General features: G+C 39.9%; 1 protein-coding gene across 2 annotated transcripts in view; it reads right to left on the bottom strand.

Moving 5' to 3' along the window:
• LOC129776149 (zinc finger FYVE domain-containing protein 9) overlaps positions 1 to 15248 on the bottom strand; it is a 38351-nt gene extending 23103 nt beyond the window's left edge. For both annotated transcript variants that reach the window (XR_008743063.1, XM_055781598.1), the window contains exons 1-3: positions 14672 to 15248; positions 1699 to 2457; positions 13 to 1644 (exon numbers count right to left, since the gene is read on the bottom strand). Coding sequence is in view for 1 of the 2 variants with exons in the window: in XM_055781598.1 (XP_055637573.1) it covers positions 13 to 1644; positions 1699 to 2457; positions 14672 to 14786 (2506 nt within the window). In the remaining variant the exon portion in view is untranslated. The remainder of the gene's footprint in view (positions 1 to 12; positions 1645 to 1698; positions 2458 to 14671) is intronic.
• Positions 15249 to 17440: the final 2192 nt, after the last annotated feature.

Raw genomic sequence — 17440 nt, 5'->3', positions numbered from 1 at the left:
AGCGCTACATACCCGAGACTGGTGTCTGTACACGACCTCGCTTCTTCTCCCCTGCCGGCAACACGGAAGAAGTTTTCGGCTGGGCATCCCAGTTCTCGTCCAGCTCGGTCAGATCGCAACCTGGCCGAATGCCGTCGCTGAAGATCACAGTCTTATCTTTGCGGTTGGAGCGTGGAGGAGCTCCAGCGCGTTTCAGCACACCAACTGGAACCATCACAGAAATGGGAGAGTGAGGGTGGATGTTGGCCTGTTGGAACGGTGGTACAGTTGAACAGTACTCCATTGGATTGTTTGGATTTGGTTGGCGGTTTGATGGAAGACCAGATGCACCGGCGGCTATTTCGAACTGGGACCCATATTGCGCCTCTTCTAGTGCTTGCTGCTGCTGGTTGAGAATTATGTCGCAGCTAATACAGATGCGTGCTTCAACGTCTCCGAGGTATTCAAGTTTGGCTTTCAGACAGCAGCAAGCTGAACACAGCAGTTGTCCACACGCACGGCAGTGATGGCGCCGTTTGATTATTGAAAATTTGAGGTTACATTGCATGCAGAAATTGGTCGAGTTGTCCGGTACCCAGAATGGAGGAATTTTGCCCAGCTGAGAGTGGACACTGCTTAAGACAGCCGAGGGTCGATAATCACCCGAGGACAGACCGCCACCGGGCGGTTGGTGAATAAGTCCTTCACTGTCTTCCGTTGGCGGGGCCGATGGTGGCTGAGGAACTATCGCAATCGATGGTACAAAGTCATCTGAACTCGTGGAAGAAAGAGTGAGACCCTGATCTGAATCAATTCCATGAGATATTGACGAGGGCGGTGTATGACCAGGAGAGCTCTGCTTTTCGCTAAAATTATCCAGCTGTGGCAGTTCCAGAGAGCTTGGCCTGGGCAAAGGAACTCTTTCAGACTCTAACGTATCCTTTGGAGGTGTCACATGTTGCTCGCGTACTAACTGTTCAACGTTGTCATCGCCAGCCTCCTCAGTTACATTTTGATGTTCTCGTATAACGGCGGACTCCGTTTCCGTACAGTCGATAAATTTGATTTCACTCCCATCATCGACTGGTTCTTGCTGGAATTCCATCACCTCATTGTCCGGAATATCATCTACATGAACATCTGGTACTTCGTTGGTGCCGTTGGCGGATGCCATTGCTGCCAGATCGTTAAACTCGAGGGTAGACGCTTGAGAAATAAGATCATCGTCATTTTCTCCTCTATTTGATTCCGGGATGCTTTCGTCACTTCTGGTTTCAATACTGTTATGACTTCCGATGCTGACAGTGTCTTTTTTATCTTTTTCTTCAAATTCTTCCTTGCTCTCTTCCACTACAGGTTGCGGATCAGTTGAACTCGCTGACGCTGCGCTTGGACCAGGTGCAATGTTCTGATGGATATCGTATTCTTCCAGTTCCTGCAGATAGCTCTCCAATTCCGTATCAGATACATCATCCATCGTAGATTCAAACCCAACGACCTTCTTCACTTCGGTTCTATCCTCTTCAATGATCTCAGATTGAGCCAGCATGGCATCCTCTTTTTTGTGTTCTCTCTGGCGTGGTATTAAAATCCCCTCCACTGGTTTGTCTCCTTGGCCTGCACTTGTTAAGTCAACTGCCACGATAGAAGATATCGATGAAATACCTGAAAAACATTGGAATATTTTTTTTTTCAATGGAACATACCACAAGACCATACCTTCTAGGTTAATAACATCGTTACTCAGCGTGTCCGAATACAGACTGTTTTTGTACGAAAACGCTGATGTGTCCTGCTGTTCGCTGGGGCCCGACTTTTTCTCCAACACCACCTGACTCACCGGCTGGTCTTCGTTCGTCGTTGCCAGCGTTGTATTCTCCGATGAATCCAGAATATAATCCCCCGCGCTCAAAGACAATCCTTCGTTGAATCGTTCATGTCCGTGCGCCTCGTCGTCTTCGTCAACGTCACTGGTGGAAGTTGACGATGTGACGCTGCTACTATTGCTCCGTTTGCGACCCGAATTGGAGCTGTTCGAGGTGCTGGACGAAGAAGATCCCCGTACATCGAGCAACGAGGACGAGTGAGACTCGGTAGAAATTGACGAACTGGACGGTGAGATCAGAGGTTTGTTGTCACCATTACTCGAATCGGTGCCGTTCTTCTCGATAACAGCTACGGTCAGAGCCGCCTTTTGTGTTTCAACTTGTTGTTGGAGCTTCTCTTCCAGCTCCGTTCCTGCGTTGACGTACTCATTAAGACTCGAGAATACAGTAGAAACGTTCACCACATTCGTTTTTGGCTTAGTTTTAGCAACATCCTTTTCTGGGCCACTGATGCAGCTACTGCTGGTGCCCGTATGTACGGTATTGGATGCGTTGGTTCCATTCTCATGGACTGGTGGTTGAGCGCTTACTTTTGAGTTCGACACGTGTTTCAGCGAAGTTGAATATTTTGATGCCTTTTCCGGTGTGATGCCTGAAGAATCATGAAGAGACATAGAAAAGAGAAAAAAGGGTCGTTTAAAAAATTTCATAGAATAATGTTATTGAAATACGAGCAATAATAATAGAGAGGTGGATAATTTTAAGCACGCTATAATTGGCCAGAAAGCAGTCAATGTATTTATTTGGCGTACATTAAATTTCAAGTACCGTGAAGCTCCCTTATACCAGCCAGTGCATAATTCCGCACACTTGACATAAAATACTGTTTTTCTTACTAGCTATCTTATTTCTTCTGATTAATTATATTTGTGTATACTCGTAATACTATAACTATTCTAAATATTGGCAGCCGAGCACTATTAGTTACGTTTAACTGTATACATTCAAAGTTTTTCGGAAACGTGGAACCATTGACTATTTTCAAACATATTTAGCCCTTAAAAATTAATTCAAAAACATGACCAAAGGGAAAAAACGTGCTTATTGGGGGAGGTTTGTCACGAAAAACGTCAATGAAAAAGTTAAGGAAGGTGGCTCGAAACATGAGAAATCGCTCTTCAACAAATGAAAGCAGAGAATATTCACATCGATGGATTTTTAATTTTGCACGGAAGGTTTGTCCTGATTCCGCTCCAGTGCAAAAAAATTTTCGAGATATACCACAAGATAGGTGCGATCTTGATTCCATGTTTTCGATGGTAGAATTCTCTCTTGCTCTCCTTTCATGTAACAATGCTGCTCCGGGATCGGATAGGATTGAGTTCAACTTGCTGAAAAACCTCCCTGATGTGGCGAAACATCGCTTGTTGGATTTATTCAATCGGTTTCTGGAGCATAATATTGTTCCAGATGATTGGAGACAAGTACGAGTTATAGCTATTAAAAAACCCGGAAAACCCGCGTCCGACTTCAATTCGTACCGCCCAATAGCAATGCTGTCTTGTAGAAGGAAATTGTTACATGATCTTGTTTCGCCTTGATCGTTGGGTTGAAACGAATGGCCTACTCTCAGATACACAATATAGGTTCCGCAGGGGCAAGTGGACGAATGATTGTCTCGCGTTGCTTTCTTCGTGAAATTCAAATGACTCACACCGAAAAAAAACAATTATACTGAATAATACATAAAGGGGGCCTTTGATTCTGTTTCAATATAGGTTTTGTCAGACAAATTACACTCTCGGGGTCTGCCGCCTCTATTGAATAATATGTTATATAACATGCTTGGTGAGAAACATTTGAACTTTTGTCACCGAGATTCGGCAGCAAGTCGGTTCTCTTACATGGGTCTCCCCTAGCGCTCATGTTTGAGCCCCCTTTTGTACAACTTCTATGTAAGCGACATTGACAATTGTCTTGCAGCCTAAGACAACTTGCAGATGATGGAGTGGTGTCTATCGTAGGATCAAATGAATCCGACCAGCAATAATCCTTACAAGATACTTTGAACAATTTTTCAACCTGGGCCATTGGGCTAGGGATCGAATTCTCCACGGAGAAAACTGAGATGGTGGTTTTTTTCTAGGAAGCATAGACCAGCAAAACCAAAGCTTCAACTTTTGGGTAAACCGATGACTCATGCTATGTCATTCAAGTATCTTGTGGTCTGGTTCGACTCCAATGTACTTGGGGGTATATTAGGTATCTGAGTAAAAAATGCCAACAAAGAATAAACTTTCTCCGTACAATTACCGGCACCTGGTGGGGAGCCCATCCCGAAGATCTTATGGAGTATGGCAGTTTCTGTTTTCAATCAGCTGCCAAAACACACCTCATTAAACTCGAGCGAATTCAGTATCTTTGTCTCCGTATTGCGTTGGGATGTATGCCCTCAACGCATACCATGAGTCTCGAGGTTTTGGCAGGCGTACTCCAACAAAAAGATCGCTTCAATTTATTATCTCTTCGGTTCCTCATCCGGTGTAAGGTTATGAACCCATTGGTGATCGGAAACTTTGAGCAGCTGATCGCGCTGAATTTTCGCTCCGGATTCATGAATTCATATCACGAATTTATCTCCATGCAGGTTGATCCTCCTTCGTTTATTCCCAACCGTGTTTGTTTTCCTGACTACATCAATTCCTCTGTGCATTTTGATCTGTCCATGAAGCAAGATATCCATGGATATTCAGATTATCAACGATCGATGATCGCTCCAACGATCTTCGATGCAAAGTATGGGGGTATCGATTGTAATAATATGTACTTTACTGATGGGTCCACTATAAACGAGTCCACAGGATTTGGAGTGTTCAACAAAATTTTCAGCGCCTCCCATAGTCTTCAGTTTCCTTGCTCAGTGTATATTGCTGAATTGGCAGCAATTCATTGGGCGCTGGACAGCGTCGCCTCACGACCTGTTGAACACTATTACATTGTAACGGATAGTCTTAGCTCTGTCGAAGCTATCCGTTCAGTGAGGCCGGAAAAGCACTCGCCGTACTTCCTTGAGAGAATACGAGAAATTTTGAGTGCTTTATCCAGACGCTGTTATGTCATCACCTTCGTCTGGGTCCCTTCACATTGCTCAATTCCGTGTAATGAGAAGGCTGACTCATTAGCAAAGGTGGGTGCGATTGAAGGCGACATTTATCAGCGTCAAATCGCCTTCAATGAATTTTATTCTTTAGTCCGTGAAAATACCATCGCTAACTGGCCAGGCAAATGGAACGTATATGAATTGGGTCGGTGGCTCCACTCGATTATCCCTAACCTCAAACCATGGTTCAAAAGTCTGGACTTGAGTCGGGACTTTATTCGCACCTTCTCCCGACTCATGTCAAATCACTGTTCGTTAGAAGCGCTACTCTTCCGTATTAATCTTGCCGACAACAATCTTTGTGTTTGTGGCCAAGGTTACCACGACATCGAGCACGTTGTTTGGTCGTGCGAGATCGAATTTAGAAAACTCTCTCCGGGCTGGAGGAAGGCAGCCGATGAGAGATGTGTCCTTAAAGCTATCGATGTTCGTGTGTGATTATCCTTATATCCTTATACCCTCGTTTTCTTTCTTTGCGAGCGATTGGTCCCCTTGCTATAAACAGTATAATAAGTTGAAATGTAAATACACAATAGATATATGAATAGATTTAAGAATTGAGTGTATGTGGTTATCATCATTGTAACAATTTCGTTATATCCCATCCTTTTCCTTAAGAAAATATGTCACTCTTCTAAACTCGAGTAAACCGCGAGTAATCGGTTTTCTACCTTACTAACCTCAGATTTAATAAAATGTTTATGTATAGTTGTAAAAATATAGTTAAGAATTCGGCTCCTTCAAACTTATGTAACTGAGCCTGTAAAAATAAAGGAATTTAATTTAAAAAAAACTGTATACATTTCAACCAATATCGTTCGTCGAATTGTCATTCGCCATATTACACTATTGCGCCATTGTGCACTGTTGTTATTAATTTACAAAGTGTGAACGATTGAAAATCTCCGAAAGCAGAACGAAACAGGTACACTGCTCTGATTTTTAGTTTATTCATATCTTTTCTTTGCAAATTCGATAAGTTATCACCAGAATAAACATGGCTGGAACAAGGATACCCATATTCAGTCATTCCATGCCAAACCGATATAGTGGTTCTCAGATTTTCGTGAAAATTGGTAGTTTTGTTCTTAATCGCAGAACATTTGACCCGTATTTTTTTTAATTTTTCATTAGGGTGACCATTTCCATTTTAGCGTTGTCCGAAAAATCAAATTCATATCCTTTCAACTACTACACCGATTCAGATGATCGACATATCAGATTAAAGCCAATCGAATACTATACCTGCAGAAAATTCGAATCCAGCTCTCATTATTATTGATTGTATTTGTTTTTTTTTTGTTTGTTTTCATAATCTCGGGACCAAAGTTATATTTTTTTATATGTTTTCTGGAAAGCTGAGGATTTTTCACATAACATATGTCGAAACCAGAGAGGCGTTTTTCTCGTTTTTGAGTTATTATTTTCCAAAGTTAACCGATGGTTTGAAAAATTAACTTTTTTCTCTTTTTGAAAAAAGTCATTTTTGGACAAAAGAGGAAACGTATGGAAAGCATGAAAATTATAAGGAACTTGGCTACCTCGTGTACACAAGCGTTCTTGGTAGTAAAGAAGAACGAACGGCATGAAACGAGGATGCAAAATATTGATTTCTATCTCTATCACTTAATCAACGCTCTCCCAGCTCGCGCACTTTCATTTGTACACGAGAATTACATAGGGGAAAAAGGGGGAATTTGGACCGCCTAAGCAAATCGCCTAATATTTCCAAACCAATACGGTCTAAATAAAAAAAATGTCACATTGTATACAGCTACACTTGTTTTCTCTCAATAAATAATGTTTAATCATTATATAAAGCTTCAATCTACCAAATATATCATAAAATAAAAGAGATGATTTTTGGACATAAAAATTTGATGCGGGGTGATTTGGACCGTCTGTGGGGTGATTTGGTCCAGTGTGTGTTTCATCGAAAAAAACATACTTATGTTTATGTAAAGTATTTTGGGATAATGTTACAATCTGTAACAATGTTTTGGGATCGATACCAGGTGGCCAGATTCCAGACCAGAAAAGTTGGATTGACACCATCTCGAATTCTGCATGAATTTTTTCACTGTTGGTCGAGCAATTTTAAAAACCCTTTCGATGCTTGGTCGAAGAAAATCCGTTCTCGATGGCCTGCGTTGCTCTTTCAAGCTCCTCCTTCTTCCAACGTTGTCTGTCCATCCTATTTTTGTAATTCAGCCGCATCTGGAATCAGTGAGACCAAAGAAAATTATCAAACCTGTAGGACCAATTCACCCCACAGAAACGTGTCCATGTCACCTCACACAACACGCAAAAATTAAAATGCAATTAATTTCATTTATTGTTATCAAACTTACAGTTTCGCTACTTCAAATTGTCCCTTTTCTGTAAGCGAACAGAACTATACTGCACAATACACAAAAAGTTTGTTTAATTAGTGGGAAAAACCTTAAAACCACTATCGGAAAACTCACATTTTTTGACGATCAAAGTGCTTGCTGTGTTTATGTTACCGTTTCCCTCTACTTGTGAAGTTTTACCAAAGTTTTTTTTTACTTTAGGTACATACGGTTCAACAATAGATGGAAATGACATTATAAAAAATTCAAGTTGAGTCGTAATTGTTGAGATAGAGGGGTGGTCCAAATCACCCCATATGACCAAATCACCACGTGTTACCCTACATCCAGCGGCGGGTAGACAGTGCCCCCGGCAAACGATGAAAATGGCGTTCCAAAAGTATATATATATATATATATATATATATATATATATATATATATATATATATATATATAAACGCAAGGTTGACGTAGGACTGCCGTTGGCTTAGTAATCATTTGTGTTTCTTCAATTAGCAACAATCACATCTCGGATGTTCCTCAATGGGTACGATATTGCCGCTACGCAGACATATCTTTTGTGTATATTGATTAAACTAGTGAATGAATGTAACAATTTACGAATTCAATTGCAAACAAATCCCAATTTAGGTCAATTCATGCATCATTGTAGTAGTTATCGCAGCAAATAGTTATCAACATTTTACCTAATCATCGGACGGTATGCGTAGAATTTCAGTGAACTGGCGACATGAAGGGATATCTTCCAATGCAGCCTTGAACAAGGATGGAAAACAAGGGAGCATGATGTGATTTACGATTAATCGCAAACTGCGCAGATCCCAATCTGGGCAAACTGCGACTAACTATTAATCCTCACCCATCATAACCAAATGATTTTCTCTTGGTAACTCTGAGTTGACCAAAACATTGCTAGACTGAAACTAGTTCGAATAATTGAGTTACTCTCCTTCCTCGTTTTGTTTTCAACTCCTAACAAGAATTTGCTCCATGGGAATGAGTGTCTCTATGACGTACGTATTACGATTCTCGCTCTCTCGTCCGGGCGTTCAATTTTCCTTCCCGAGCGTGTTTACTTCGATGAAACTGGGTAAAATAAAAAAATGCGCTACAGCAGATAGGACGACTTTAATGTTTAATGTTTCACAGAGGATTTCTCAGATGGTGTTTAAATTAATCTACAAGAGACTACAAACAATAATCCCCCTCAAATCACTAATTTTATGAGTTAATGTAAATGCGTTATTGGCCAAGGCTATTACGACATCGAACACGTGGTCTTGCGAGATACATTTTTCCGCCAGCCCAAATACAGACCTCCTTTTTCGGGCCCGAGTAAACTGGTGGCTAGAAAAGACCTTGATTACCTTGAATTAATCAAAAAACATAAATTAGCGCATGTTGACATATACATGTGTTTTTTTGTGTAAGCACGTAAATATTTGCTCATAATTTTTTTGGATTGTGGAACTCTACATAATTTGTATGCAGATAGACTATCCACAGTTTGTGGGGGGGAATACTCATACAACTCAAATGGATAATGATTATCTGCTATCACAAAGCTGAGAAATTTTTTGACGTTTTGTTTTACTATTGATTCATTCAAAAAAACAGGAAGTGGGTTATATCTATGGTATAACCGCAAGGGTGACGTAGGACTATCGTTGATTTAGAGATCATTTGTATGAAGTTGAATCTGAATTCATTCTGAATGAATGAATATTTGGAGAACTTCAAAAACGAGAGCGTTACGTTGGAGGCACAAGGTTTTATGCATCCAATATTGGATACGGAAATATCCTACTGATGGGGAAGAATAATCTTCAGAAGCTATCCTGTTGATTGCGATTGATTGAAAAATCACAAAACCTAATGTATTTGGTCACAGTGTTACATGAATAGAAAACATTAAAATAAACTCTTTCATATGAATGTAATTTTAAATTCCCAGAGGAACTGGCAGATTATTTTCAGTAACGATTAGATATTTCCACATTTTCCTCGATACTGGAAGCCCACCAGTGGTTAATGCTAACTCGATAACCATCTGTTAATAGCACTTGATTGAAACATATTTGGTCACAGTGTTACATGGATAGAAAACATTCAAATAAACTCTTTCACATGAATTTCTAAATTCCTAGAGGAACTGGCAGATTATTTTCCGGGTCTTTCTCGATCCAAACGGAAAGAATTCCGTGCGTGTATGTGTGTGTGTGTAGCGGCTGCTTCGAGATCTTCCCGGGGAACCGTTTGTAGCATCACTCTCCTCCTGATGGATTCCCTTCTGGCCTAAGGTGCACAAACAGGCTCTTGGTGACACCGTTCATCCGCGCTTTCATGATAAATGAAGAGCTTCACCACAACAGCGACAACATGCTCCAATCGCTGTTCAATTAGAACTGAGTGGATTTCCGAGCGGCGCTCGCTTATATACCGATTGGTGATTTCAATAGCCTATTTTGAAAGCAAATTTAAGACTATTGAAACAAGTTTTTGGATCAGAAAGTAACAAGTATAGAACGCGTAGACATTTTATCTTTCGAATGAAGTGTTTATCATACCATTTCGTTCAGTTGTTTAGGAGCTATTAACACTCAAAATCTCGGTCTTCGGCGTAACGCTTTCGTTTTCGAAACTTTGATTTTACACCCCGGTATAGAAATGAAAGACGTAGTCCTAGGTCAAAAAAAGCTTTATTTTTAAATGTTTTCTTATCCTGAGACTGGCTCACCATATTGCACTGCTACTAAAACCGTAGGCTAACTTCAAGGATATGTTTTACTCATTTTCGGCGAATAATCAATAGAGTCCCGTGTTATGAAACATCAGAATAATAGCAAAAACAATATTACGATCATAAGGTGTTGGACAGGTTATTCCAGACGACATTGGAATATATTCCATCTGATCATCTTTAGAAAGGTTAATGACCTTCAAAGGATAAATTTATCTTGGGCACATTGAATTGATGTTCATGACTTCCAGTCGGACGTTTATTCGCTCTGATAATAAGCATTTATTCCAATGCCGTCAGTTCACTGAAATTCTTCGCATACCGTTTGATGATAAGGTAGGATGTTGATAATCATTTGCTGCGATACCTATTGTTCCAACAGTATTCATTCGACAATATGAAGACTGAATACCTGAAATTAACCAGATTCAACCATGCAAATCTGCGGTCAAAGCAGTATGTACACTTGAGAGATGCAACAAGTTTGAAGGGATATAAAAAACACATTAGTCGTTCGATAAATCTACTGCCATATATGTCGGAAGTCCACGATATATGAATAACATACGTCCATACTAATTCATTACATTTATTCGCAACGAAGAACGTAACCACACAGAATTCAATTAATCAAATATGTGATCCGTTTTATCTACGAAATAAAAAAGGGTCTGAAATTCAATCGAATTCGAAAGGTGTTTCGTGAAGTCACTAATTGAATTACTATTGGAAAAATTATTTGGAGAGAAATGAGAATTATTGGAATCTAAAAAATGAGTGGGTTATATCTATGATATAACCGCAAGGTTGACGTGGAACTACCTTAGCTTAGCAATCATTCGTTTGTATTGATTAAATTCTTGATTGAATGAAACAGTTTCCAAATTCAATTGAGTTCAATATATTTGCTCTGTGAGTGAAAAAAATGAACAAATGCCGTGTAAAGTCAATTCATTTATTGTGATTGATTGTTCTTCGTTACACGTAAATTTAATGACGGACCTTTTACGTTTGGTATGATGACTAGAACAAAATATATGTACGGAAGAATTATCAAACGTTTGATGAACCAGCCTAAGGCTGAAAATCTTTCCAATAAAGACAAAAAAAATTATCAAACGATTATTTTATTTTACATTTCCCTCTGAAGTTTACATCCCAAAAGTGTACATACTTCTCGAATCTCGAATTTGCTTGAAACTGGGAAGTTCATTCGCTTCTAGTGGCTGCACGATTTTCCCAGGTTCCTATGTTTAGAAGATCATGTTAGGACAGACATATTCCACTCTGCACAAAGGCAAGCGAGGACAAAATTACTCGCAGTTTGCATTTATTTGCAGAGCCGATTTCCCCAGAAACCTCGGTTTTGAAGTCTGTGTTAGGGAAACACATTTCAATCGGAACAAAAATACCCCCGATTTGTATGAATTCATAATGCCGATTTCCCCACGCTTCATGGATTTGAAGTCTGTGTTAGGGAAACACATTGCAGTCGGAACAAAAATACCCCCGACTTGCATGAATTTGAAATACAGATTTCTCCAGGCACCTTGGTTTAGAAATCTCTATTAGGGAACACATTTCGGTGGGAACAAAAGCTCCCCCTACTTTCGTGTGTTCTTTTTCTTCTTTTTGGCTTTAAGAGGGTTTAAACTTTTCAGTTCACTCGCCTCTAGGCTCTTTCGTGTGTTTGCAATGCCGATTTCGCTGCTTGGTTTTAAAGTCTGTGTTAGGGAACATTTTTCGATGAGAACAAAAGTCCCCCTACTTTCATGTATTTGCAATGCCGATTTCCCCAAGGCTGCTTGGTTTTGATGGCTGTGTTAGGGAAACCGTAAATCGGGCCAATCAAAACGATGCAGTTAGGGCGTTTAGATAACGCCTAATATTTTACAGTTATTCAATTGTTTATCTAATGAAAAACAACATTTTGTTAGTTGCGATAGATGCGTAGAAATATTCCCTATCAAGTGATGCAAACATCTCTCCTATCCAGTACGAAATGTTCGAGCTATAAGCATTCGAAATCTTTCATTTTTTCCTGCATGTTCTGTGTTTAGGTTTTCATTTTACCCTTCATATATTCCGGTTAGACGTAGTCCCACGTCAAAAACGATTTTGGGCGAGATGAGATTCGCCCAAATCTGCTGGTAATAAAATTAATCAATTGCATCCATTACCCGTCTGCTGTTTATCGGGCGGGAGATGACAACAAAATAAAATCGACACGAGACTGAGTCAGCCACTCACTGCGGTCAGTGCAATAGAGAGTTAAAAATCCCTCGATGAGTGCCGTAAGATTTCAGTTGATCGTCTCTTGTACACTTTACGATCAAGAACTCATCATCCGCTCTATGGAATGGGATTAATCGTTTGTGGCTTGCACTCACGATAAAACTTGAGTAGTAGAAGTAATGCTTCGAGAGTGCAAGCAGTGGGGATTCCGCTTTCATATTGCTTTTTTGAGATCTTGGTAGCTCACCGTTCCAAGTATTCTCTCTGTGTACATATGAAGGATAAAAGAGCATCGCCTGCTGGGGGTGATTTAAAAACATCCGACTAGAGGGATATACTTATTCATTGATCTTTGAATGTGAATGTGTGCAATTTTAAGGTCAATTAAACAAGTTTTTGGATCGAAGCTTAACAAGTATATAACGCGTAGACATTTTATCTTTTGAATGAAGTGTTTATCATACCATTTCGTTCAGTTGTTTAGGAGCTATTCACGCTCGAAATCTCGAAAAGTCTCCGGTGTGACGCCTTCGTTTTCGAAACTTTGATTTTTCACCCAATTTCTGCATTAGAGAATTAATCAAGCAAGTAAAACTAAATTAGACATATGGAGGTTTTAGGGGACACGAAATGTTTCTATGGTGAATCGACACTTCTCATCCCTCTCTAAGGGGGGCTGCCATACAAAGGAAACACAAATTTCTGCCTAACTCGAAAACTAATCAAGCAAATGGAGCCGAATTTGGCATGTGATGGTTTTAGGGGGCAAGAAACATTGCTAAGTTGGTTCAACACTCCTCCCACCTCTCTAAGAAACACAAATTTCTGCATAACTCGAGAACTATTCAAGCAAATGGAACCAAATTTGGCACATTGAGATTTTAGGGAGCAATAAATGTTTTAAGGTGGTTTGACTCTCCTTACTCCTCTCTAAAGAGGAGGAGGAGCGGGTGCTGAACAACTCGAGAACTAATCAAACAAATGGAATTGAAATTAGCATTTAGAGGTTTTATGGATCGATAAATGTTTCTATGGTGAAGCGACACTTCTCCTCCCTCTTTAAGGAGGGCTGCCATACAAATGAAACACAAATTTCTGCATAATTCGAAAACTAATAAAGCAAATGCATCCAGATTTGAGATGTGAGGGTTTTTGAGCCCGAGGAATGTTTCTATGATGGTATGACACTCCTCCCTACTATGGAGTGGAGAAGGGGTTTCAAATAAATAATACAAATATTCCAACCAAACATGACAATTGAAAATTTTCGAATAACTCTGAAGGAAAATGGGAAAATTCGAAATATTCAATTCGTATGTATGCTACATTGACATATTGACAAGCGTTGTTAGTCCATTTAAAGTTTGCGGTAACGAAATTGATCTTCGCTCGAAAGTGGAAATGAATTTTCATATGATAGAACACACTCGTATATCGTCTTCTATCTATATAAATAAAAATGGAATGGATGGGTTGATAAGAGCAAAACACGATAAATGAATTGTCCGATTTAGGGCTATCTTCATTCTATCATATTTTCTGCATCAAACATTTATTCCATGTAACGGAGAAACATGTTATTTGCAAGTGGTTGAAAAATCTTGAACGAGAATTGTGTCTGAAAATAAATTTATATTGTTATGACGAGTTCGGAAAATTCTACTAAAATGTTCAAAGGTATCATTAATAACGAAGAATCCATTTTGGGCGGGACGAAGTTTGCTAGGTCAGCTAGTGAATTATATTTTTTCTAAATATGACGAACTTTATGTTATATTTTTATGGCGCATGTGACAAAATCGTAAAAAATTAGTAGCCGATTCTGCTAGATACTCTGCAATCAATCGAGCAAACGTGTCGCTTGTTACTTATTTCCTTCTTGAAATTTGATTCATTTCGCTTGATCAGCTCATTTTTATCTTGAACATAATCGATAATGCGTATATGTTCCCGCGTCAAAATAGTTTCAATAATGCCATGACCTTGTAGTCACGGCAGGCCGGTAATTTAAAAACAATCACGATTATGAGTCACGCGAACATACCACAGCACAAAACTATTAATCAATTAGTGCGTAAGCAAACAATTTTTTCATTCTTAATTTCGCGAGGGTAAATTTTACTACCAAAGCAAACCAAACAGTTTCATCACGTCTCGAACAAATGATCCTGCGTAAACAAATATCATTGCATTTCTTTTCTCTTATTTGTGCTGCGCGTATGAATTGTTTTGATCTTGAATCACATGACCCTGAACGATTTCAAGAAGAGAAAAAATGAAAATTGGAACTGTAAACACACCACCGAGAGGCTCACGAGAATTTGTATCAGTAAACAATATTGCATGTGTACATTTTTTCTTAATCTGTCCTTACCTGTAGCTGTTGCAATCTTTACTTCTGGTGCTGCGACCGAAGGAGTTAGATTTCTGCAATTATCCTCATTCAGCTCCAAATCATCCAACACTTTGTCGATGTCTACTAAATCCATTATCGCAATTAGGTGCTCCTGCTACTCGGCAGTTCTGTGTTGAAATTGTACACTTCTTCCGGTGGCTGCTCACACTCGCGAAGATGTTTGGAGAAATAATTGATAAGGAGTTATTTTTGTATACACGATAGCTCCGAAAAATCTTCCAGATCGGAGACTCGGTGAAGACGGAGATAGAACAGATACGAATCGGCAGAGAAAAATAATTATCACACCCTGGATGCTTAGAAACTTGCTATCCCAATTCACCATCCAACCGATATGTTGGATTTATCATTTTTCGCTGTAATTACATCGCAATTGTGACTTGGATGAAAACACTATTTAACAAGCTAAACTTTCCGTAGTTTCGTAGCACGAATTTACGCATTGAACTCGATTCCGGCGGAGAAAACTCGTACGAACGGACACAAGAAATCACTACGCTGCAAATAATTGCACAGTTTTGACATTTCGTGTGATTGTTAGTTTTGGAACGAGTGGGTGGTAGAAATGTGGGGTGAGTATTTTGACAACAGACCAAGTGTGCGTCCCTTATCTGGTCATTTCGCTACGCACACCCTGGCTTCTGGTTTACGATAGACAGATGTCGCTTGGATTCACTCAATGTGAGCGTCATCTGTTGGATGATATTTACTACGTTTCAAACCATTTTGACGTAGGAATCCGTCTTTCGGTACCTCCAATACGAATTGAAAAACGAAAATCGATCGCATCGTGAAAGATGTTTAATTTCAAACGTTTATTGCTCAGTCATTGTATAATGGATTGCTTAGGTTTTTGCGTCAATCGATTTCGGCACTCCATAATAATTTTTTTCATTGCATAAAATAATATATGACATGAAACTAACTATCGAACGAATGAAAAATCCCAACCCCTATCCTAACAGAAATACTCAGTTCTGATTAGTCGAAATTGACGATACAAGTGGTGGCTCATGAACTTACAATTATTGCTCATTTATTTCTGGATGGGTTTATGAAATTTTTGGATCAATAGATCTGAGCACACCATAACAATTCATCACATTGAATAAGATGATATATAGGGTTGGGGAAAAATAAATGTCGTAATTCTCATCGAAATTTGAGGCTTTAAATAACATACTTAAAATTATCCAATTTAAGTCAAATATGCGCCGTTTTGATCGTAAACTGGTTGCCTTTTAGAAGGCAACTTCATTATCTCCCCCCCTCCCCCTTATAAAACCCCCCTCCTTATTTGCAAAAAACTCGCAAGCCTCTTTTGAGGCCAACTTAGTATCACCAAGAGCGTTTTGCATGGACCGGAAGAGATGATAATCACTTGGAGCCAGGTGCGGACTATACGGTAGGTGCAATAGGACATCCCATCCGAGCTCCCGTAGCTTCTGACGGGTCATCAAAGATGTGTGAGGCCGAGCGTTGTTCTGGTGGAAAACAACACCATTCCTATTGATCATTCCTGTCCGCTTCTGGTCAACCGCCTGCTTCAAACGGTCAAGCTGCTCACGGTAGAGAACCGAGTTGAGGGTCTGACCATAGTTGAGCAGCTCATAGTGAATGATTCCCTTCCAATCCCACCAAACACAAAGCAAAACCTTCCTGGCCGTCAATCCGGGCTTGGCGATGGTTTGGGCCGGCTCACCGCGCTTCGACCGCGACTTTTTGCACTTTAGGTTGTCGTACGTGATTCACTTTTTATCACCTGTCGCCATCTTCTTCAAAAATGGGTCGAGTTCGTTCCGTTTCAGCAGTGCATCGTAGGCATTGATTCGGTCTAAAAGATTTTTTGCGTCAACTCGTGTGGCACCCATACATCCAATCTTCTGCAAATGGTTCCAAACGGTTTTATGGTCTATACCCAGTTCCTGGCCAATCGAGCCAGTGCTCACATGCCGGTCTACTTGGATGATTTCAACGATTTTATCGGTTTCCACGACGATTGGCCTACCAGTACGGGGTGTATCTTCGACAGCCACTGCACCAGAACGAAATCGATCAAACCAACGCTGTGCTGTGCGAATCGTTACAGTATCGGGTCCAGGAACTACACGGTTCTTTTCGGCCGCCTTCGTTGCAGTTTTACCTCGCAGGTAGTAAAAACGTAAAATATGGCGAATTTCTTGTTTGGTGGACTCCATCTTTGACGCGCTATAACTTGAGACTGAAAAGGATAATCACAACACTGTCAAAACGACACTTGTAGCACAGATCGTCTTTAAATAGCCGTATAGGATGACCCGATGCGATAAGTACAACACAAGATATGTTTAAGTGTTGCCATATATTGACAATATACGACATTTCTTTTTCCCCAATAATATTATATGGAATACAATCGGAAAATATCCAAACGGAAATACCTCGTTCTGATTGGTCGAAAATGAAAATATAAGCTTCATCTTGTACTCACAATTATTGCTCAGTCATTTTCTGATAGATATGCGAGAGTTTTGCTTCAATCAGAAGAAAAGAATGAAATTATATATAGAACTACAGACTTTGAAACCACAATGCCTGGAGAAATCGACCTTGCAAATACATGTCGCTCGGAGCTTTTGTTCCCACCGAAATGTGTTCCTTAACACAGATTTTCAAATCAAGGCAAATCAGCAATGCAAATATGTGCAAGTTGGGGGCATTTTTATATTGCAAGTAAGATGAGTGATA

The sequence above is a fragment of the Toxorhynchites rutilus genome, chromosome 1, assembly GCF_029784135.1.
Source record: "Toxorhynchites rutilus septentrionalis strain SRP chromosome 1, ASM2978413v1, whole genome shotgun sequence".
Lineage (NCBI taxonomy): Eukaryota > Metazoa > Arthropoda > Insecta > Diptera > Culicidae > Toxorhynchites > Toxorhynchites rutilus.
This window is presented reverse-complemented; position numbering and strand designations above follow the sequence as displayed.